This window comes from Argiope bruennichi, chromosome 7 (genome assembly GCF_947563725.1).
Source record: "Argiope bruennichi chromosome 7, qqArgBrue1.1, whole genome shotgun sequence".
Taxonomy (NCBI): Eukaryota; Metazoa; Arthropoda; class Arachnida; order Araneae; family Araneidae; genus Argiope; species Argiope bruennichi.
The window spans coordinates 28,149,829-28,174,657 of NC_079157.1; the positions used below are offsets into that span (position 1 = coordinate 28,149,829).

The 24,829-nt window shown below is 26.1% G+C and overlaps 1 protein-coding gene across 1 annotated transcript; it reads left to right on the forward strand.

The window, feature by feature from the left end:
* Positions 1-234: 234 nt before the first annotated feature.
* Positions 235-17,605, forward strand: LOC129976258 (mitochondrial thiamine pyrophosphate carrier-like). The gene is made up of 7 exons (XM_056089737.1): positions 235-427; positions 746-888; positions 2,821-2,973; positions 5,558-5,737; positions 7,602-7,788; positions 9,300-9,600; positions 15,306-17,605. The coding sequence occupies exons 2-7, from the start codon at positions 757-759 to the stop codon at positions 15,316-15,318; spliced, it is 966 nt and encodes a 321-aa protein (XP_055945712.1). The 5' UTR covers positions 235-427; positions 746-756; the 3' UTR covers positions 15,319-17,605.
* The last annotated feature ends 7,224 nt before the right edge of the window (positions 17,606-24,829 follow it).

Below are 24,829 nucleotides of genomic sequence, written 5' to 3' on the forward strand. Positions count from 1 at the left end.
TTAATAACGAGTTTTGTTAAACAATCTAGAAAGTGGAACTAGTCATCTTTCACTATTACTGCTAATAAAAGGGAAACAATTCAAAAATGTGATAAAAGAATCATTAAAGTCTTCAGAGATTATGATTTTATTTCCAAATTTTTTTTTGTATAGATGTTATTAATTATTAAGGAATAATTATTGAATAAAACTGTAACTGAATGCCGAAAAAAATTACTATGAAGATGAAGGTCGTGTTCGTACTCTGTGACCGCGGGAATATATGTTTTGTTTACGGTCTTTCAAAAATGCGATTGTAGACTAGATTACGAATTGCAATTCTGCAATATTTAACATGAATTTATTTCTTTTTACCATAGATATTTTCAGTAGTTTATGATGATAGCATTTTAATGTCTAGTTTATTTAGGTATTAATTAATTAGATTGTAAGTATAAGTGTCATTGCCTTATCTTAGATTTCAGATTCATTATGTTTTTTTTTTTAGTGTTTGTCAAGTTCCTGTAACGTGTTCATTTTATTTTTAAATGTATGCAAATGTCTGTTTATAAGTGTTCCATTTAATACTTTGAGAAAAACAACATTTTCTCAGATTGATTGTTTTACTTTAACATGCCTTTGCCATGATATATGTTAATTTATAGAAATGGAATAAATAGTGTATAGCAAATGAGTAATGGAAACCTGTATAGCATATGTTTCATATTTTAATCAAACACTAACGATTAATTATTTCTTATTTCAGATTTAAACACTATGGTGGGATTTGAGCGTCCTGCTTCAAACATCAAATTCCATGAACTGGATTATGCCATTGCGGGAGCTGTCAGCGGATTTGCTACTCGCACTTTATTTCAACCTTTAGATGTTATTAAAATTAGGTTTCAAGTTAGTAAAAATCCTGCTTATTTGATATTCTAAGAGACATTTATCGTAGATATTCATAATTGTTCCCACAAATTTCCTTTTTTCTTAATTTTCTAAGTACACTAAAAAAAATTTTTTTCATAAAATAAAATAATATTTCTAAATAAATTAAATATTCATTAATTGATAATGTGTTAAAAAAATTAAAAAAGTAAAAACTCTTATTTTATTTTGAGAATATAATAGGTAAACTTTGCATTTGTCTGTGTATTTAAATGGCATTCTATTTATATAAATTTCAAAGGAATAGTGAAAAATTTGATAAGGAAACATGAAAATGCTTAAAACAAAAATGTATTTAGAATATTCATAATTCATTAATGATATAAACAGAAAAGCAAAAATAAGATTTTTAAACAGTTTTCACAAACAATTGTAAAAATTTTCCTAATTTTGTTTCCTATATTGATGATAAAATATATCAACTTTGTTGCAATATTAAATTATAAATGCAAGAGTACATGTATTATTGACACAAAAGTCACACATCAAAAAATGTTTTAAAAGGATTTTTGTTGTATTTATCCTGTTTTTATTATAGCTTCATTGTAAAAGGCATTTCGATGTATAATATAAGTATTTTCAAGATTCATTTGAGGTAATTCACAATAAGATAATTTATGTATCATAAAATCACCTTCATTGGCATTCTAAAGTGTATTATTGACTCTTATTAGATATTGTTCAAAATATTAATGATAAAAAAATTCTAATGAACTATAAAAAATTCTAGTGTTTGAAAATGAATATTAGTAAACGTGGTATTGAAAGAAACTTTTAAAATTTTAATAATTCTAAGTTATGGGTATACTAATTTTATTACCTGGCTTCATTTGTAATAGTTTCAAATTCATTCTTTGTCATAATTCATTTCATTTAAACTCTTATTACACATTCATTTCAAAACTTGGCAGTATACAGTTATTTGTCTCTTATTAAATGATGATTATTGTGTAAAAATTTTTTGTTTTTTTTTCTCTTGTATAATTTAATATTTTTGGAATATTGACAATAGCACATTTGACCTGGAAATGGAATGAGAATGATGTGTGCATATTTTTTGTCACTTCTATTCGTGATTGAGAAGAAGTGGTCTTTTTTTAAAAGAAATTATATATATATTATAAAATTATAGATTAAAAAACATTTTGTTGATGAAGATAAATAGAAAAAAAAATCTATAATAGTGTATAGCTGCTAATTTTATGAAATATGACTTAACTTTCCATAAAATATTTTACATGCCAATAAAATATTAAAACAAACATAATTACAATTATGAGCATTAAAATAGCATTTTTAGAATATTGCCAAGTTCCATTATATGTAATTCAACCATCTTGGTGGTATTTGTCATTTGCTTCTTGAGAAAATTTGGGGACCTTAAATATCCATGCTTGTGGGCCATAAAATGCCTAAAATAACATATATCTGTCTTACTCTCCAGAGTTGCTGAAGTATTTCTTTTTTCTTGTTTCTGAAAATAAACTTTAATACTTTAGATAATTCAATAATTTCTTATATTAAATACTAATTTACATCAACTTGAAATGGTAAGATAAGTTTGTTTCTCAAATATTTGTCAAATGTTCAAATATGAATGATGCTTTTTTTTTTTTAGATCTTTCTTAATATGGTTGTAATTTTCTTCATTTAGGAAATTAATATTTAAGTTGCTGTTCACAGACCTTGAGCAGAATTTGTTTTTGGTTTCTATTGAACTCCACAATTTATCATTATTATTTCTTGACTCTTGTAAAAAATATTTGTTCTTTGTGCATTCTATACTTCTTCAATTTCGTGTCTTCAATTTTGTTACAGCTACACGCGAAAATTATCAAGTTTAAGTAACAATTTTACTCCTTTTTTTTTTTTTTTTTTTTTTTTTTACAGTTACAAATTGAACCTATAAGTGCTAGCAGAAAATCCAAGTACAAAAGTATGATCCATGCATTCCGGTGCATTAGAGCTGAGGAAGGAATCCAAGCGCTTTGGAAAGGAATAGTTCCAGCTCAGTTCTTATCAACAACATATGGTGCTTTACAAGTAATATTTGTATAAGATTTAATCATTTCATTTTGCCATGAATTGTGTAAAAAATCCATTTCTCTTCTGTCTTTTTATATTTTTTTTGTAAACAGACTGAAAATATTTAATTCATCATTTGACCTTGAGATTTTGAAGAATCTTTGTATTTCAGACCACCTTACACCCTTCCCTCCCAAAAAAAAGAAACGTTTTGCACTATACTTATCTGCAGATACAGCACTTTATCTAAATAAAATTTAGTAGGTGGTTAATTGATGCTAAAATTGTAGATTTCTATTAAATTTTAGACACAATTCATCTGCAGAAAGTCTGTCTCTCCATCCATATGCATGTGAATATAACTTCAAATTCTAATGGGAAAAGGAGATTGAATTTGGCATATGTTTTTTTTTTTTAACTGAAATTATAGATTATGTTTTACATTTTATACCAAATACTTGTTAAAGGGTTGATTGTTTGTTGTTTGATCTATTTATATGTATTTTAATGCAATATCTCAACAATAGGAAAGCCTGGTGTGTGCATTTTATTGTTTGACCTTTGCATCAAAATTATAGAACCATGTCTGATTTTGAATTAAACCCATCAGTTAATGGACAGTCTATATAATTGGTTGTTTCTACATTTATTAACAAATTACTTTCAAGACACCTCAGATAAAATTAATGCAATTTGGCATGCAGTCTTGACTCCAAAATTGTAAACATGTACGAATGTTGAAGCTTATCCAACAAAAGAAAATTTTCAAAATGTATATTGGATTCTCTTCATTCCACTCCAAAGTTGAACGCTATATTTTATAAATATAAATGTCTGTCTATTATGTAAAATGATTTATGCAAACATTGCATTTTATTCACTTTGTGATTGATAGATAGCAAATCACCTAATTCATTGCATTTGAAGTTTGTTTTACCAGTAATGTTTGAAATATTTAATGAAAATTATTAGTATGTTGTAGTAAGTATTTATATTTCATTTGACAGTGAAATACTGACAAAAAATGAAAAGTAAAGCTTTAATTACCATTTAAATTAACAGCAAATGTGTTTAAAGCTATATTATCTTTTTTTACTTTTTGATACATTGTTTCTGGAAAAACTAATGAATAGCTTATTAACTTTTTTCAAGAAACAGAAATTTATCTTCTCTTGACTAGCAATCATCTGAATACATGAACAATACATGAGTTAATCTTGCATTGTTTTTTAAATAATAATGGGTCATCCAGCAATATCAGGTGAAGGAAAAATATGAAGATAGAGCGAGTAAGGATCTGCAAATTTGAAAAGAAAAGCTAATTGCAAAGCTGCTACATTGGTGCGAAAATGTGAAAAATTGTATCAATATTTAAATATTAGTGATATGAGCAAATAATACTCTCATTGTGGGGCTTTGAGTTTTGAATTGTGGTTAAGTAAATCAGTAAATGTATGTTGTCATTCTAAAAAGATTAAGCTTTTGACAATGAATGAATGGCCAATGGAGTTTAAAAATTTACTAACTGGAAATTTTAAATACACTATTGGACATCAGGGTTGGCGAGCAGAGAGTGAAGCACCCTAATATATATAAATCTGGGAGAACATTTTCTGGCTGGTTACATATTGCAAATGTTTGTTATTTAAGATATTATTTGCTGATAATATTTATAAAATTATTTTATAGAAAATATTTGCTGAGAAGACTAAATTTTTAAGTATTGAAATAAAATTTCTTTTATGCTTAATTACTGCACTGTGTAATACAATATCTTTTACTTCCAGTGCTAACTAGCAATTTGTATTATTAAATTTTTTAAAAAATGAGTCTTTCAAAAATTTAAAAAGCAATGATAATTGCTTCAGAATGCCTGTTATTGTCTTAGATATTTATTCAAAAAGTATATAATTTAATTCAAAAACATTTAACTTATAATTTCTTATTTTAATTTTAAAAAATTATTTGCGCAATATTGTATTTTAAATGTAAGAACAAGAATCAATGTATCAAAGAAAATGTTTTGTATTCTTTGCTTCTGAGACTCCTGCAATAATTTATCTGATTTATCATTTGTTGATTCTTATGCCCACGTAATGGCACTATGAATTAAAACTGAATATTATCAACTCACTTCATATATTTTTTTTAAGGAATGAAGGAGTAAGGTTATAGCCTGCATTTTGAGTTTAGTTATATTTTGATCCGGTTTTAAAGGAACTTGAGATGTATTTCGGTTTCTACTTATTTACAATTACCTGACATTACATTGCACATTCAGTCAAAAATGGGTAATTTGTTGAGATATTATTTGTTTCACAAGAAACATTTTATAATTGTTATTAAATTGATTTTTATCTTTGAAAAGTCTTGATTCTGGTAATAATACTGGAAGGTACCATTTCATTCATCAGAAATCTAATGATGAAACATTTTCTAGATTTATTATTAATTCTTGTTTAAGATAAATTAATATAGATAGATAAATGTGTCTAAAATTGCCTTGATTTAAACATTATATTAGATATATATTTTGTCAAAATATTATAGCGATATTTTTTTCTTTTATTACTATTGGAGTAATTTTTGCCATTATTTATAGTTCACTGCATTTGAAATGTTAACTCATCAAGCTTCAGAGCATTTACCTGAAAATTTTAAATCCAAAGGAAAACCTTTGATAAACTTTGCCTGCGGAGCTCTGGCAGGTGGTATTGCAACCACTGGAAGCTTTCCTTTTGATGTTATGAGAACTAGATTAGTTGCACAGGGAGAGCCAAAGGTATAACTTATTTTGTAGTTTCAAAATAATGAAATCTGTCTTTCAGTTATTTATATTCTAACAACATCTATTCATCAATTCTATTCATTCACTATCTATTAATTCATGTTTATTAATAATAAGATTTTTCTGGTCCCGTGAATGTCTTATTAAAGTAATGTGAAAATGTTATCTATAAATTGAATTTATTTTAATTAGTACAAAATTAAAGCTAAACATGGTTTGTATTTCTGTATAATCTTCATTAATGAAATGTACCCATACCTTTTACCCTCTCATTTTTGAAGTCATTTGAGTTCAGATGCTTCAGAATATTGGAATGCCCATATTTTTCTCTCAAAAATAAAAGCTTTACCCTTCACATCTAAAACCACGGTGACAACCTTTGTTTTTCAGAGGTTGATGTTCAGAAGAATATTCTATTTAGCTGATGGCTACTAAGTAAAAGACATCCTTTGAGTTTTCTCAGAAAATCTTGCTGTTCCCCAAACTGATCTGGGAGAATGTTTCTAATGAAAAAAATACATTGAGTATTTAATCAATTGCACTTAACAATAGGGGGGTGGGGCTTCATGATGATATCCTGGTATCTCTGACTTTAATTTTAATGAATTAAGTGTATTTGAGACTTTTTACTACTGAGTTGAAGCCCTTAATTTACTTGAGTACTTTACTGCTTAGCAGTATATATAAACAAAAAGGAAATTTTTTTTATCTTTTTAAAAAGCTTTGAAACATGGTGATCATATTGTTTATTACAACATTTTATTGTATGATTTGTCTATTCAAAGTATGCTATATACTATTTTGCTGTTATATTATTTAATCATTTACCGAAATGTATTTCACATTATAGGCATGATTACAATTTTTATTATTACGATTATTCCATTTTTAAAACTAATTTTGATGTTTTGAAAATTAACATTGACAAAGAAAGGTTTCCATTTACAAATTCTTGTTATTTTCATAAATACCACATTCTTCATTGGTATGCAACTCTTGCATCTTTTTTTTTTCCCCCAATTTACAAAGGTAACCTATATATGTTGAATAATTTATGCAGCCCTTTCAAAACCTATTCAATATAAGGATATATTTGTATCATTTATCGAAAATGGCTAATAAAAACTTTGACATGATTGTGTTTGGTAATCTAATATTGTATGTAGAGATACCGTAAATACATTTAGACAAATAAATTGTTTTTGTAAATTTTTTAATGCAATTTATTATATTTAATTTTTCCACGCTAATAAAAGACTGAGCCAATTAAGTAAGAGAAATTGAATATTTGTAAATTTTGTACTTGATTTACTGAAATATATCAATTTTACACTTGTTTTACAATTATTTTATAGTGTGCTATTGTATTCATGATTTAAAAGCTGGAGTTTGTTTATTTTTTAATAAAGCATTAATTTGCATATTTAAATGAAAACTTAGGCACATTTTAAAACTCTTTCAAGAGATTATTTTAAATGTACAGAGGTACTTTTATTAAATAAGATTTTAAATCATAAAAGCTTATATATTTGGGGGGGGGGGAAACATAGCTTTCAATAAATTTTGAATAGTTTAATTTTATTATTTGTAACTTGAATTGGGCAGTTTTGTTTTCCACATTTTAATTTCACATTTGATTGAATTTAACTGTTATTAACATTATTAATGAATATGTGAATTTTTTCCATCAAATACCCTCTTGCATACATACATCATTTTATTATACTACAGCATTATTTGAAAGTATGTCTTTTGTAGTAACTGATGTATTTATGATAAAAATTAGTCACCTCAGAATTTTTTTTTACTATTTTGCTTATTATTTATGCTTTTAGATTAACAACATTTTTCATTTTAGATATATAGAAGTATTGTCCATGCTGTAGTTACAATGCTTCGGACAGAGGGGCCCCTTAGTTTTTGGAAAGGATTGACCCCTACATTAGTACAGATAATGCCTAATGCAGGAGCCCAATTTGCTTTTTATAGATTATTTCAAGGAATGTGGGATTACTGCTTTCAACATGAAGCTACAGCAGCACCCGGTGAGTATTTTCATACTGGATTTGTCTAGTTGCATGCCAAAATGTTTTTTACTTCCTGTAAAAAGATTCAATACGACATTGTTTTGTGTTTAGAAGTTTTAATCCTTTTTGATCTTTAAGTTTTTTCTTTTTTTTCTTTTGCAAATAGAATCTTTTTCTTCAGTAATATAAATTCTTTTTTTTTTATTTATTTATACATGAAATCTATAAATACATAAAAAAATAATCATTTAGCTATTTTATTTATTGTATAATGGTAAATCTATTTTTTCCCCTCTTGACAGTTGAAATTTTCTTTTAAATTGAGAGCTTTTTTTTTTTTATCAATAATTGTATATCATTATACGAATAAATTATTTTTTTAAATAAATAGTGTTGGGAGAAAAGACCAGCCATATCATTTTGTATCTAAGGGTGTTTTTTTTTTTTTTTTTTTTTTTGCATCATACAGTTTTCAGAATGCCAGTTCAAAAAGCATTATTACGTTTATAAAAACATAACTTAAAATTCTGTTTTTAATATCTGGTGAAAGCAATTTTTATTATTATTATTACCGATTTTCTTAACATCAGTACACAAATATAATTTTGATGAAACAGTAAAACTAATTCGAATTTAATTATAGTAAAATAAGAATCATAAATTTAATTTAATATTAATTTTAAAGGTAAAGTTCATTCAATTGAATAGCTAGAATGCTCCAAAGTTATTGAGGGAAAATATTAAAATTTTGATGAATCTTTAATCAAATTCTTTTTTAATGAACACCTACCTATTAACCAAGAAGTAGCTATGTGCCAAATTTGCTAGCTGTAGATCCAAGTTTCTTCTCTATGTCTTGCATTCTGTGCATTTACATTATGCACTATTTCCATTTTTTGCATCATATTAACAGAAACTTAGCTTAAAAATATTTGCATGTTAAAATAATTTGTCAAGTGTATGTACATACTCATATATTTTTCAACATGCATATGCATTTTCAAAAATATGTGAAACTTTTTGCAGCTTTGATTATATAAAAGATTATTTTGTTGTCAAATTGACATTGGATAGACAACTTAGTGGGTAGATTGAGATATAGATTTGTTGTTATGTCATAAAAAATAAAGATCTATTTTAGGAATGTATAGACGGCTGTTTGAAATTGTATCTAAAGCCTGGGTTATCCGTCATAGAAAACTGAGTTGACCTTGCAATTTCTAAAACAGACATTTTATAAGGTAGTAACTAATTTTGGAATGATGCTGAATTTAAAAAAAAAATTCTGTAATATTTTACGAAAATGTTTGCCATTCAAAATGGACATGTTGGAGCTAGTTCAAAAATTGCATAAATGCAGCAAAATAATAATATAATTTTAATTATTGCAATTTCAATTTTGATACATATTTTTTTCTGCATTTTTTTTGTTAATTTTTTTTTATGCTTTTAATATCATTGTTTTAAAATTCACAGTTAATTGCTATATTATTTTATTGCTATATAATTTTTTAAAATTTCTTTTATAGGGGCTGTCCAAAGTACTTTCTGTGGTGCTGCGTCTGGTATAACAGCAAAAATGTTTGTTTATCCTTTAGATCTAATTAAAAAACGAATACAAGTACAAGGATTCGAAGAGGCCAGGAAAGCCTTTGGTTCTGTCCGGCGATATACAGGCTTAATCCATTGTGCCTCTTGTATTTTAAAAGAAGAAGGTATTTTAGGTCTTTATAAAGGTTTTTGGCCAAGTCTTCTAAAAGCTGCATGCACTACTGGCAGCCATTTTCTCTACTATGAACAAACTCTTAAAGTGCTTGTCTATTTGCATAGGTAATGTTATTCATTGTGTTAGTTATATAAATTATATAAAAGGAAATAATATATGAAGTTTTACTATATGAAAGTTTTGTTACTATTGGATGGAATTTATTTTATTAATATTCTTTTTAGTTATCTAGTTAAAAAAAAATGTCCTGTTAAATTTTGTTTTTTGTCAATTCTGGAAATATTTCTTGTTTGTTCTTATATTTGCTTATTTAATTTTGTTGTTATTTCTGAAAATGAATTCATTCTAGTTTAAAAATAATGGTAAAAGACAATATAAAATAATTTTATGTTTTTAAGATTGTTTATATTAATTAATTTTAAAAATATTTTTTCCCCTTCATCTTTTATATAGGATAGTTTTTCTGCATTGCAATGATTGTGTTCAATATTTTTATGAAGTTCCTAAATAATTTTCATAAAACATTTCTATTTTTATTATTGTTACGTTTTACTGGTTGTTTTTTCTACACTGTGTATTGTTCAAGTTTTGAAATTTTTATTTTATGGTTTGAATCTTCCATTTGCAACTTTTTTTTTTATTTCTGTTAATGAAATTTTGAAAGTTCCTCATTATTATCATTAGGTAACCTGCAAGTGATTTGTTCATAATAATTTTCATAGCATTTATTTGTCTGTATTTAAACTACTCCTATTTTTGCTTCATTATCAGAACTACATTGTAATAGGTCTGTTTAAAAAAATTTCTTAACCCTCTGAGTGCTCAATTTTTTTTTTCACACTCACTTCAAATGCTGCTTATTTTTTTACTGCAAATTTCAAATTGACATGCATTTGAGAGTAAAAATATATTACATATTTTTATAGGCAAGACTTTTTTTAATAATATTCAGGTTTTTGTACAATTGCTTGTAGTTATAAAACAGAAAAAAATAATCTTTCTTTCACCTTTTTTTTTTTTTTTTTTTACTTGTTTGAATTTGAGATAGTTTCTATTGATATTATATCTTTATTTCTGTGTGTTTCTTGAACATTTTTCCATTTAATTATTTTAAAGAAATCCAAAACAATAATATTATGTATCATGTTTAAAGTCATTCCTGAATTTTCAACAAAAATAAATGTCAAAATCTGAGGGAGCAATTTCCATATATTGTAACACTGTTCAACTCTGAAATAATATTGAACTATCTCCATTAGAGTCTGTGGAAGCATAACCTCATTTGTAATTACTATTATAAAATAACAAATAAAGTTTATAATCAAAAATATGGACAGAAACTTGAGAACTGTCACATTTCCTGCGAATTGCATCTGAATCTAAATGAATAATGGTGGTAATCCATTAAATAAATTTAACGCAACTTAGCCAAATGTGGCTCTTGCACCAAAAAACATCACAAATCCGTTAAATAAATTTAAAAACTTACTGAACTACAAACATGATCTTTTGGCCAAACACTGATTAAGAAACTAAATATTATACATAATATATTATTGAAAGTTAAAAATATCGGATGTACTTTTAAATAAAACTGGAAAATCATCAATCCAGAAATTGTTGGTCAAGTAAAAAAAGTAAAGAAACAAATAGAGTGGGTAGAAATCACAACAGGGTTAAGTATGAAGGTTAAACTCAGAGGGTTAAGTGTGTAGTATCATATGAATAAGATTTTGTGTATATATATATATATATATATATATATATATATATATATATATATATATATATATATATATATATATATATATATAATATGAAGCACTAAATTTTGAATTTAATAATCAGATAGATCATCCTGTTTCAATAATTTTCATGTCGTAGAGGGAGGAAGCCTTTCACTTTGATGATTTTATTGCATGGATAAAAATGAATTTCTCTTCCAATTCTTCTTTAAAAAATTTTAATACTAAGCTGAGTTATTTTGAATTTGTATGAACTATACAGATGTTATTATTTTTGTTAGTGCCAAGTTGCGTTTGTTAATATTATATGAAGAATGATAATTCCATCTGTTTTTTATTTAGTTTAGCTCATTATTATATCTAATGAATAATACATTATACCTCATTTTATAAGTGTGAACATTTTCAGAATTAGGTTTGTTTATTTAGTTGTGTTTTTGTCATTTTGGCGATATGCCTTGTTTGATTTTTTTGTATCATTTATATTCTTTACGGATTTTTATATTCAAGTGATCCAGTAATGTCTATATCAATTGATGGGATAGTTATAGGATACTGCAAAACATAAGAAAGAATACTGCCTTATTTAAAATCAATATTGCTTTTGCTAAATTTATCTTTTTTCTCTGCTAAATAAAAATAAACAGCAAATTTAATTTTTTTTTTCGATCCTCCATGTCATATTGAAAGAAAATGGAATATGCTTTTATATAAGAATATATAAAATTTGTTTGTAAAAAATTCTTTTACTTCTTTCCATTATTCTTTTGTTTAGTTATAAATTCTCATTAAAATAATTGAGTATTTATTATTTTTTTTTCTTCTGCTTCTAAGATGTTTTATATTTCAAATATTTGCTGTAAAAGCATGATGGAAATTGATAAACTTTGTTGGTTACTAATATTCATTTGTAAGGCTGTAAGTAATGCAGGCAGTTAGTTATCTAGTCTGTGTATTTTACTTTGAGATGTTAAGTAAAAATGAAGTGCCTCTCTCAAAGTTTTCTTATATCTTTTGAAGTTACCTCCTAAAATTTTTAGTGAAAGATTTTAAGAAAGTTAATTATGTATTTTTAAATAATAGTTATGTGCAAGTATATTATTTAGCTTATTTAGTTGTTGCTAGCTGTATTGAATTTTTTCCTTTAAAATTAATTTTGTGGCATATTGATATATTGTTAAGTTATAACTTAGTTATTTAAAATTTCATTGACTTTTTTTGTTGTTTTCATATGCATTTAATATTTTATTATGTATTCCCTGATCAATAAATTTTTCAAAAATACTTATGTGTATGAATTGATTTTTCTGTTTTTGTAGCAAAGTTATTTCTCTAAATTAAACCAAAAGTAATATTCTTTATTTTGTTTTTTAAATGTATCATCAGATTACTTTTTTCCTTTAAAAAATAAAGCAGTGCTTTAAATAACATCATTTTATGTCAGTTGACACTAAACAATGACTTATATAAAATATGAATTATTCTGTAATACACTTGCTATTATCACACTAAATTTCCTTTTTTTCTTCCTTTTGATAATACTAATTTTGAGAAGTTTTTATTTCTAAAATCATTTTGTGTTCAGTCATAAAACTTTTTAAATGTACTTCTAAATATTCCAGATGAATCTTATTTTTTATGAATGTTATTTAATTATAATTTTCTTTCTTGTTATTAAAAATGAAAGCTTTCAGACAACAATTTTAAATTTATAGTTAAGTCAATTCTATTGTTTTTAAAAATTGGAATACATTCCTCTTTAAATTACTGACTCTTTTTATGGCAATAATATCAGTGTTGAATAAGGAAATTCTTTTTAGAATAATTGTGCCAACTTTGCATTTTAATTTTTAATAATTGTAACTGTTATCTAGATTTGTTCTTCTTATCAAATAATTTTCATCTCTTCTACAAAAGTTCATCTATCAGAAAAAAAATATTTAGATCACAAAACTGTTATTCAATATCCTGTCTATAACCTTATTTTATGCTATGTAATTTGTAATTTTTTAGCAGATTACATTTAATCATTATTATATTTATTTATTTTTAGTGTAAATTATATTTTTCATCAGATAAATTTAAAAAAAATGAAGTATTAAAAAAGTTTTGGAGTATTAAAAAATAATTCAAAATCAATCTGCACCTTTTTGATAAAATGGTAAATTAATTATTCCAGCCACCTTAACATGAAAGGTTTAAATTTTTAGTGATCATTGTGACTCAAGCTTATAAAAACAATTTTTAAATTAATAAAAATATTTTTTTTTCATCAAGCATAATTTGAATACTTTTATTCTTCAGAATGTCTCAATTATATTGGCCATCTCTGTTGGCTTTGCCTTAGCAGTGATAGAATAAAAATACTTTAAATATAAATATGAGTGTGGCATAGAGAATAAAGCAAATTTTAGTTTCCTATTGTATATTAAATTTTTAGAATATTTTCTCTGAATAATTGCTTAGTTCTGTTTGGATCATTCTGGATTTTAAAGTTTCTCATAAATGCATTCTATTAATATATATAGGAATATATTTAATTAATGTGGAATATATATATATATATATATATAATTAAACTTTTATACTGCGATGAAATATTTTCAATATAAACTTTTAATTACCCATATTAAATACTCTTGAAACATAATTTTTTTAAATTCTATGAATTATTTTTAAGTACCATATTTTATTTAGAAATTAAAGTTTATTTCATTTGCAACTAAACTAAATAAACTTAATTTTCAACTAAACTAAATAAACTTAATTTTCAACTAAACTAAACTGCATAAAAGGATATGGAGGGGGTTACTGGACTACTGATGGATTTAATCAGTAGTCCAGTAGATTCAATCTTGTTTCTCCTTATAAACAATTAAAATGATCACCACACATGAGACAATTGAATAGGATCAGTGAATTAAACAATCAGCTGAGTGATTATAACAAATACAAATTAATGAAATCTTAATTATTTTTTAGAATCCTGTAAGAAAAAAGATTAACTATGTAATTTCACTATTTTTATTTCGATAGTATGTTATTTTACCGTATAATTTTTTCAAATATGTTTCCTGTTGTATTCAGTGGCACTATTTTACTTAATCGGCATTTGGATTCTGTTCATAAATTGCAATAGTCATGGCAGTAAAAAGAAAGTGCAATTTCTGTGTACTTATATGGAACATTATTCCCATAAAACATGATAGAAAATTGGTTTAGATCCAAAAGATATTTTAGGACAGGTTCTTAATGCATGTTTTACGTTAAAGGAAAATGTTTAAATATTCTTTCTAATTACAGAGCACAATTTTCATTAAATGTGCATGGATTAGACCAATTTTTTTTTATACGATGCTAGTTCATTGTGTAGTAAGATTCAAGTCAGCTCCTTTTTTCTACTCATTTTTTTTTAAACTTTGGATATCAGATATTTAAAATTATATAAAAAGATTTTAAATTTGTGAAATGAAGAAATAACTAAATTTAGACTTTTTGTATGTGGGAATAGTAGGAAATAGTGTCACTGTATTTAGTAGAACAAATGATATTCTAAAACTATACATTTATTATTTTATGTTCAGATTTTTTCTTTTGTTTTATTTCTCCCTGGGAAAAAAATGGTAATATTTTTATTTATCATAACTTTATTTGAATTAGATTTTTGAAGTATTGATGGTTATTATTTAGTTCGTAATACTAATTCATGAAATTTAAATATTCTACATTTATCACTTGTGTGTAAAGAAGTAAATGTAAATGTGTATTTTATTCTTGAAGAATTCATGTAAACTAAAAGCTTTTATCCATGTTGCATGAAAATTTATTTTGCCTTTTATTATTGCTTTAAAAATTAATCTCAGTTGCATTTTGTTTCAGTTTCTATTTATTTTACATTATTTTAATTTTAAGTTTTGCTTGAAATTTTTGAGAAATAATTTGCTTTATTTTAATTTTAATTTGGCTGTTTTCTATCTTTTATTCATTTCTTCTTTTGAATGAAAAATGTTGCTGCTTATGTTTTGCTTTATTCATTTCTCACATCAGTGTTTGTATTCAAACAGGTTTGTGTTATGAAAATATCTAACTGGGCATCTTTTTTATTCCATCTGCCTTTGAAATCTGTGCCTTTCTGCTCGTAAACTGAATCAATGGGCTGAATGAAGCTGGAAATGCTTCTTTTATCAATAAAAAAAAATGATAATAATTGTCTTATGAAGTATTATTTTATTTTATTAAATATAAAATATTCAATTTCTTTCTTTCTTTGAAAATTTTATTCTTTTGTTATGTTTTGAAATTTTATTTGATTCAAAAAGACTTATAAATTCCCGAACATTTGTAATGGAAGATGTAATATATATGTATATGGCTAAAAGTGAAGTTTTGATAAAATAATGACAATCAATATTAATAATGTATCTAATGAAGTAATTTGAATTAATCCTAGTTTAAGATAAAATGATAAACCGGAAAATATAGATTTAGAATTAACTGTCTTTTAAGTGTGATTAATTCAAAAAAATTTTAGTATGTTTACATGATCGTTTAATGATACATTTAAGTGTTTAACTGTTGTTGAATTTGTGTGAAGCTTCAAAAATCAATTGATTTCCTTTTTATCATGCTTCAAATCCTATTTCTAATGTTTTAAAAAATTGCTATGAAATGTGATACTAATACTCTATTTGAAACTTTGCTGCTTTTTTTTAAAAATCCATTTTACTTAGATTGGGATATAAAAATCATTATTTGTGGTTATTTCTGTCTGGAAACATTGCTATCAAATATTAATATAAAAATTTCATGTTTTTAGAAAATTTATCCATTTGCATATTATGCATCAAAGCATTTGTTAAATGCATGAAATGAATTAATAATTTCAATTTTATCAGCATTTACAAGCAAGAAGTGGTAGTGAAAGTGTATTTTTTAAAAGAAATTTAGGCAACTTGAAAAATTGTTACATTTTGAGTTTGAAAATTTTAGGATAATCCTATTCAAATTTATTTATTTATTAAATTAAATGAACTTAAACATGTATCATTAATATTGATTGAAGTAGTTAATGCATTTAGTTCTGGTATTTCTTTATGTGATATTTTTTATGTTACATTTATTTGTTATATTTTTGTCACATTGATTTTGTTTAAAACAAATATTATTTTAGATAATTTTTTTTTCAAAAAAATTATCCTAAATATAGTGGTAACAGTTGCTTATGAAGACAAAAGAAAAATTCTTAAAAATGTGGAGTTTAATTTTATATTGTAATACTAACAACAATATTCAGGAATAGGTGACTTAATTCCTATAAATTTTTTTTGTTTAATATTCTAGTCCATTTCTATGTAGGCATATTGCTATGCTTTTGTAAGTTTATTTTTAATTTTTCATATTATGGGTTTGATGTATATATGTGCTTAGATATAAACTACGAAAGCATAATGATAATGTATAAAGTATTATAATTTTTTTCAATTAGATAAATACTGCATTGAAATTTTCTTCATTTCATTTAATTGTAATTCACTTTCATTTTTAAATTTATGCTTTGCTTTTAATTAAACATATATAATCTATTATGCAGTTTTGTAAAGCTTTAGATGAGATTTTATTTGACACTGTATTGCTTTCATTTATGTCTTTAATTACAACTCCTTTCTGGTATATATTTTTATTAGCTTCAATTGAATATATGATGCTCTTTCTTAATTTAAGAAAAACAATTGTGCAATGTATTTATTTTATATTTTAAAACTGTGGCATTTCAAAAGGAGTTAAAAACTCTACAGCACAAATTGAAATACATGTTAATATTTTATTTTTTCTGTTAAGGTGATATTATGATATTAACAAATTACAGTTAAATACATGCATATAATGTAAGTTGTCATAAATATGTGAGTATGATTCTTGGTCATTTGAAAAAATTCAAACCACTTTCTTTTAAAATAAATAATTTAAAAATAATTCTCACTATAAGTAAAAGAAAAAATAGATATGAAATGGTTTCATTGTAGGAAGTTTTAGTTTCAACTTTTAGAGAAGAAATTCTTTTGTTTATTTATTCATTAAATATAAAGTTTTCTCTATCTTTTAAAATAATGCACCATGCCTTATATTAAAGACCCTGCTTTTTATTAACCTTTTATTTAGTTATGTATTGTTGAATTGTTTTAGAAAAAATATAGATAGATAATTTTTACCTTATTGGATGTATTAATTTCAGTTGCGTTTCTCATTCTGTTTAAGGAGACTCAAGCAAAATATTAAAAATAAACTGTGGATTATTTTAATTTAAACATAATCAATATTTTGGTATTTTCTTAAAAATATTGAAAGTATTATTCATTTATAAACATTTTGAAAGAGCAGAAAAGATTTCAGATTTAAAATAAATAAATTTTAAAATACTATTATAAAATGAGTAATTATGATTTTTCCTATTTGGTAAATATATATTAATTTATACATTTATACTTATTTGCTATGTTATTTTACTGTGATATTTGAGATCTACCTATCAAGTTATTCATATTATTATGTGTTATATCAATTGATTTCTGGAAGCAATTATTTCCTATTTATTAAATTATATTTGTGACGGATATTCCCATTTAAGTTCGCATATTACTTTAATCTACATATTATTTTGATTAAGGAATAAGATTGATAATATTATTATTTTGAAAAGTTAACTTTCGGTTTTTGGAATTTGATATTCATTATTTATTAATTTATTGTTATTGGTGGTACAGATTTTAATCAACTTTGGTCATATTTAAATTATGTTTAGACTTTTTAATTTGTCTAATTTTCAAATAATTTTAGCAAATATAAATATTTTGATGAAATATGTGAATCCTCAAATATTTTTCAATAAAGATTTTTTACAAATATTGTTTTGCTTTAATGTGTTATATAAGTAATAGATCATGTTATTTTTTATCTAGTAATATTCTCTTCAATATGTATTCATTCATTTGTAATAATAATTGGGTATGTATGGGATAAGAGTTATTCATGCTTAAATGCAGTAGTACTGAAATGGTGAGATATTTTAAATATTTTTCTCCTTCCAGTAACCTTTTTCTTTTAAGGCTAAATTAAATTATTCTGAACTTACTCACTTCAATTTTTCACCCACTTTTTTTATAAATATTTAATAGATTATTAGGATTTGCATTTACATTATTACTATCAGAACACAACATATTTGGCATGTATTAACAGAAGTTCTTTTAAGAGATTCTCCAGTCAGACAAGGGATTACATATCATAGGCACTGCGTGACTGCAGCATCTGAACTTTTTAAAGTATTATTATAATAGTATGTATAAACATAATCATTGATTTAGTTAATTTTGTACTTGTCTAAATCTATCAGTAATTGTTTGGCATTCATCTTAGAACTTTCAGTATACACATGAAATACAGGTTGAAATCTCTCTTTATGTAGAGAGAACTTAGCGGTAATAGTCCACTGTTGATTTCAGTTATTACGCATGCGTAATATCGAAGCTCATTCGTTCGGATGCACAAGCTGTGAAAAGATGTTTTTATAGAAAATAACATCATTTTCAAACAGAGAAAAATCTGGATTTTTTTTTTAAATTTGAATACAACTAAAAAATAAAGAATAATTATTGATAGATAAAAATTAAATTAAAAAAATTCTAATATTACATTTTTTTTAAATAATAAATTTGAAAATAACAAAGCTTTTGTGTGTTTTTTTAATTTTTTTATATACCGACCATTTTTATAATTAAATGCGAATAAAGGATACCATAAAAACAATTAAAATATTTATCTTAAAATTATTTTTTTATTAAAATTAATGATTGAATGGGGTGTAAGTCTATTAAACTAACGCAGCTTTAATGTCTATCACAGTTTGATACTAGAAGATACTTTGTTTAGAAAATCACAAATACTGAGTTATGCATTAGAGATTTAGTTAAAATTAAATACAATCAATATTTCCAGCAAAATTGCTGGTCGCCAAAGGCATCTTTATTAAATATTAACTGAATCCTTGACATGATGAAAGTCAACGAAATCGCAATAACATAAGAACGAAATTTCATTGATATTCATTTTACATGATTATTTTTCATCGTAACAAATTCCCGGCTTGTGAATTACATACGATAAAATTAGAGGAAAGAAAAGAAAAAAAAAGGTGAGATGGAAAATTCGTTAGAAAACCAGTGGAAGTGGTCTCTCCTCAGAACTCCCTGTAATAAAAATGTCATGCCCTCCCACCCCATAAAATTGTGGACTTTGAGTAAGGCCACGAATGCTTTTCATGGCATTGGCGAATAGCAATTACGAAATATTGATCTTTTGCGTGAAATTATCGTTTTTATTTAATCCATCGTCTGATCTTTGCCAAATAATTTCTAGCAGTTAGCAATGGATTCCAGAAAATCGAAATTGTATTTTAAACGCGGTGTTTCCAGTCGATTGAAACCAAAATTTGACACAAAACTACAGGTGGCCTGATGGTAAGGTTTCGGCTTCCGAACCTGTGGGGTTTCAGGTTCGAGTCCCTATTCCACCGAAGAACCGTCGTGTAAGCTGGTGCACGTTAAACGTCTGGGCCAAATGTTCTCCCGCTGGTGTGGCGTGCTGTGGAGAGGGAGGTGCCAATTCAGGTGTCGTCCTCGTCACCTGATCGCGGTTCAAAATGACGAGGTCCGTCCCAAAATAGCCCTAGTGTTGCTTTAAAACGGGACGTTAATATAACTAAACTAAACATAGTCACTAAATCACATGCAATATTTCATATATTTGTCATTGCATTTTTAAATTATGGCTTTTATATGCTTGTGAAAGCACTGACCGACAGAAAGTCAACCCCTTGTCGGATTTGGATATTAATTTAGTAGATATATATACACTTTAGATGTTAAATTTGTGGACCAAATTGCAATCATCTAGCTCCTAATCATCTCCGAAAAACAAAGGCAATCACAGAAATGAAATTTGCTACAAATAATATTATTAGAATTTAATTTATTCAAAATTAATTTTTATGATTTTTTCCCCTAATTTGGCTCTTTGTCGAATCATGCCTTCCCTTTGGAGTAGTGTGCAAGTTTGGAAAAGCGGAGCCATCTCAGGTGTCGTCCTCATCATCTGACCGTGGTTCAAAACTACGAGATCTCTCTCAAAATAGCCCTAGTGTTGCTTTAAAAAGGTACGTTAATACAACTAAAACTAAACCTTGTCGAATCAGTGAAGAATTAATATTTTTCCCTGAGAAACATGTTTTTTACTCCGTATCACTGTAGAAAATCCTTGAACTCAGTAGGCAAACAATTTATTAAAAATGAATGAATAAAACTATATTAAAACTCCTTCTTCTAAACTAGAAAAAACAATGTTTGAATAATGAGTTGAAAAGAATACGAGAATTAGAATGTAAGATGCATAAATTTTAAGTTTTAGCTACTAAAATTTTTCGATAGAAGTCTATTGTCTTTTTCTTTAAAATTAACTAAAAATTCAATAAAATATGTCAGAAATAAAAGACTTTTTTTTTTGTTCATTCTCTTCAATGGTGCTCTTATTTCCTTTTTTTACTTTGTCGCATACGCAATATAGAGAAAGTATAATAATCGTCAAAAAAAAAAAAAAAATCGAACTTGAGATGTGGATGAATCTCCACTAGGGATTGCAATACCGGGATACCGAATACCGGTATTTTGAGCCATTTGTACAATTTTGTAATACCGGTATTCACAAGTTTAAATACCGGTTTTTCGGTATTTACTAGAAATTTTTAAAATTGTCTCCACTATATGTTCAGGTATCGCGAACATAGCAATATAGTATACGTTTCTGTTTTTATGTCTCCCTAACGGGCGAAATTAATTAGCTAATTAATGGTTTAATTAATTGCTTAAATCTAAATGAGCGAAACATGGATTATCCCTGAAAGAAAATATTGTATCAATAACGACTGATGGAGCAACAATTATGAAAAAAGTTGGAAAGTTGATTGGTGCAAATAAGCAGTTGTGCTATGCACATGGAATTCAGTTAGGAGTAATAGATGTATTATACCAAAACTATAAAGAACAGAAGAATCCAAATACTGTGGATATAGAAACTTCGGATTCCAACTATATTACATTGAAAAAGCGCACAGAAGAAAGACATACCGAAATAGAAAATGTCTTATGGTTTTTTACTTAATTCTAATGATTTTAAAAATGAAAATGAAAAGAAGAAAAGAAAATAACCAATTCAAATTTGATTAAGTTAAAGTAAAGTTTCTAAAAAAAATTTTCCCACAAACCTATCCACATTTAGAATTCGGTTCAATTATCGAAGATTATGATGTCACTACTGTCGATAGTGAAAAGGAATTGTCCCTTGAACCAAAATTACAATTAGCACTAATTAAAAAAATTTCAACGAACCAAAATACAATACAGAAATCAGCTATATCCAAAACCATCCGACAAGAAATCGATTTATTTGAAGATGATGGATTTAGAGGTAAATACTTGGAAAAAGTATATCCCGCATTGCTAACAGTACCACCAACTAGCGTAGATGCCGAAAGAGCGTTTTCGACAGCTGGTCATTTTTACACAAAATTACTTTTCAGGCTTAATGACAGTACAATTGATGCATTACGTTTTTTAGATCACATTTCAAAAATTTGTCATTGTACCACAAACTAAATAGTAATATTTACACTTTTTTTGTGATTTAAAAAAATAAGATGTTTCTTTGCTTTAATGTGATTATATAATGTTATAATTTATAAGTTACAAATAATTTTTTGTGATATTTACACTTTCTAACAAAACTGGCCAATAAAAAATAGAAACACCACCTGTGTTTTCTTTCTTTTTCCAGAATTTCTAATACCGGTATTAAGATTTAAAAAATACCGAATACCGGTATTGAAATTTTGGCCCGGTATTGCAATCCCTAATCTCCACGTTTAGACCTCCTTGAGTTCGAAAAATGTCCGTCTGTCTATCTGTGATAAAGATAACTCAAAAACGTTTTGATCTAGACGGATGAAATTCGGTATACTCTCTTTACACAAAATTTGCAGATTTCTATCAAATTTTGAGTGAAATCAGTTCAGAGGAAGTCCGTCTGTTCGAACATAAGTTAACATAATAATTACAAAACGCATAGAGCTATATAGATAAAATTCGACGCACAGATTTAACAGCAATAGTGTAGACAACAGTTAAATTTTGAACCCAAATCAACAATGGGTTGACTGTCTGTCGGTCTCTACTTTCAGAAGCATGAAAACGCAATGACTTAAATATATCAAATTAGGTATGGGATTTGGGGATACAAGTATAATTTTGAGTCAGATTTTTGTTTCAATCATTCTGGAAAAACACAAATTCCACTTTCGGATACTATTAATCATTTGCCAGAGATTAATAGCCAAATAACTGATCAAGGTTCATGCAATAGATTAAGTAAAAATGCTAAACTCACGCCAAATGTTAATATTTCGTAACTATTGCACGTCAGTGGCATGTAAGGCGTTTTCTGGCATGGCATCTTTATTAAAGACTATGCGAAAAAGTTTTAGGAAAACCACGCCTCCTGATTCTACGATTATTGAAAGCGTTATTATGGGAAAAGACGAGCGGAAAATCATCCAAAACATTAAATAAAAAATTTTCTACAAAAGAAATAAATAAAATTCCAGGTTTTCAGCTTCTTTGTTTCGATTACCTATATGACGAATTTCATGTCAGCAGCGGTGACAGATTTGTCTTGATAATACAGACACACAAAATACTTCCTTTTATAAGTGTATAAATGTATGATTTCTACTGAAATATTAATTATACTGGAAGGCATCATTGCGCAATGTAATATTAGTTATGTATCCTCATAGCTCCTATAATAAAAGGCGTTTGTAAGCAATGTGTTCTTTCCGTCAGTTTATTGATAAATTTAAATAATGTTTAATGCATTTAAAAAAGAAAGTAATCAGTCGAATTTAAGAAAAGTTTGAATTTTGTACCATATTGATTCATAATGAATAACATTCATTTTAATCAGAGCCGGATTATCAAATACTAACAGCACAATAATATCCGGCAAAGAAGGTAACTATCTAAGGGTCTCGCAATATTAGGGGTTATCGAAATTTTGAATATTATTCGATAAATCGAATCTTTTGTGAATTTAATTTTATGATTAAAATCTAATTTATAATGGCCTTGCAGTCGATCTGATTAAAATGAGAATAAAGTATTGTTTAAAGATTTCGAATATTATTTTAATACTAGCTGTTAAATTATTCATATTGGATTTATATATATATATATATAATGATATTTTAAGCTCTTAATTTAATCCAAATTAATTTCTAAAACTTTTATCTTAATTTAGCCCATAGTAAAATATTCTCTTATTTCCTGATCTAATTCCACTTTCGGTTTAATTAATTCCTTTGTAAAAATTACTGCGCAATCAATCTATGTATCAAATGAAAGTGATCCCTTCGGTGCCCTTGCCAAGGTGTCAAAGGTCACCACGTGTATTGAATTGGCGCGTGGCCAGAAATCCCATATTATATAAGACTAGTGATCATTTGTCCTGTCGATTAAATAATACATAATATTATTTTGGTGGCAGCAAGGCAGGTTTGAAGGCATAGATGAGACTTAATATTTTTAATTTCGTTTTATTCTCTTTCGGGAAGCAGTCATGATTACAAGAAGGCGGAGCGCGGCACAAAAGCAGAAGGCAAAAGGGGCATAGCATGGGATTTCTGGCCACGCGCCAATTTAATACACGTGGTGACCTTTGACACCTTGGCAAGGGCACCGAAGGGATCACTTTCATTTGATACATAGATTGATTGCGCAGTAATTTTTATAAAGGAATTAATTAAACCGAAAGTGGAATTAGATCAGGAAATAAGAGAATATTTTACTATGGGCTAAATTAAGATAAAAGTTTTAGAAATTAATTTGGATTAAATTAAGAGCTTAAAATATCATTACATATATATATATATATAATTCACCATGAAATTTTATACTCTAAAAACATGAAAGCGTACTAAAAATCATGAATTTAATTGAATCACTAATTAATTGAATTTACTGAAACTTAAAAAAGTGTGTATATTACGACATAAAAATGGAAGTGAAAATCCTAGTATGGATTGAATGACTGGCAAAAGCACGCAATCGAATGTTTTGATGGATGTGTTTGAATTCTGTCATAACATTTAAAAACATCGAATCAAGTTGATTGAAAATCATATTAAATTTTAAAAGTTATTAGAATTAAGAGGAAAATTGTATGAAAATGAATTTGATATTAATAAAAATATAATTATTTTTATCTTGAAATAATGCAAAGACCATTTTTGTATGAAATAACATACATTTCCAAGCTTAAGTCAGTGATTTCCCATCTAGAGATCGTAAACTTATTTTTGCTTTCGATTAAGCTTTCTGCTTGAAGCTTATTTATTTATTTATTTTATATCCTCTTTCCTCTGAATGGATATTTGGTAACACGACGAACATTCACCAGCAAATTTAAAAAAATATTTGACTCTATAATT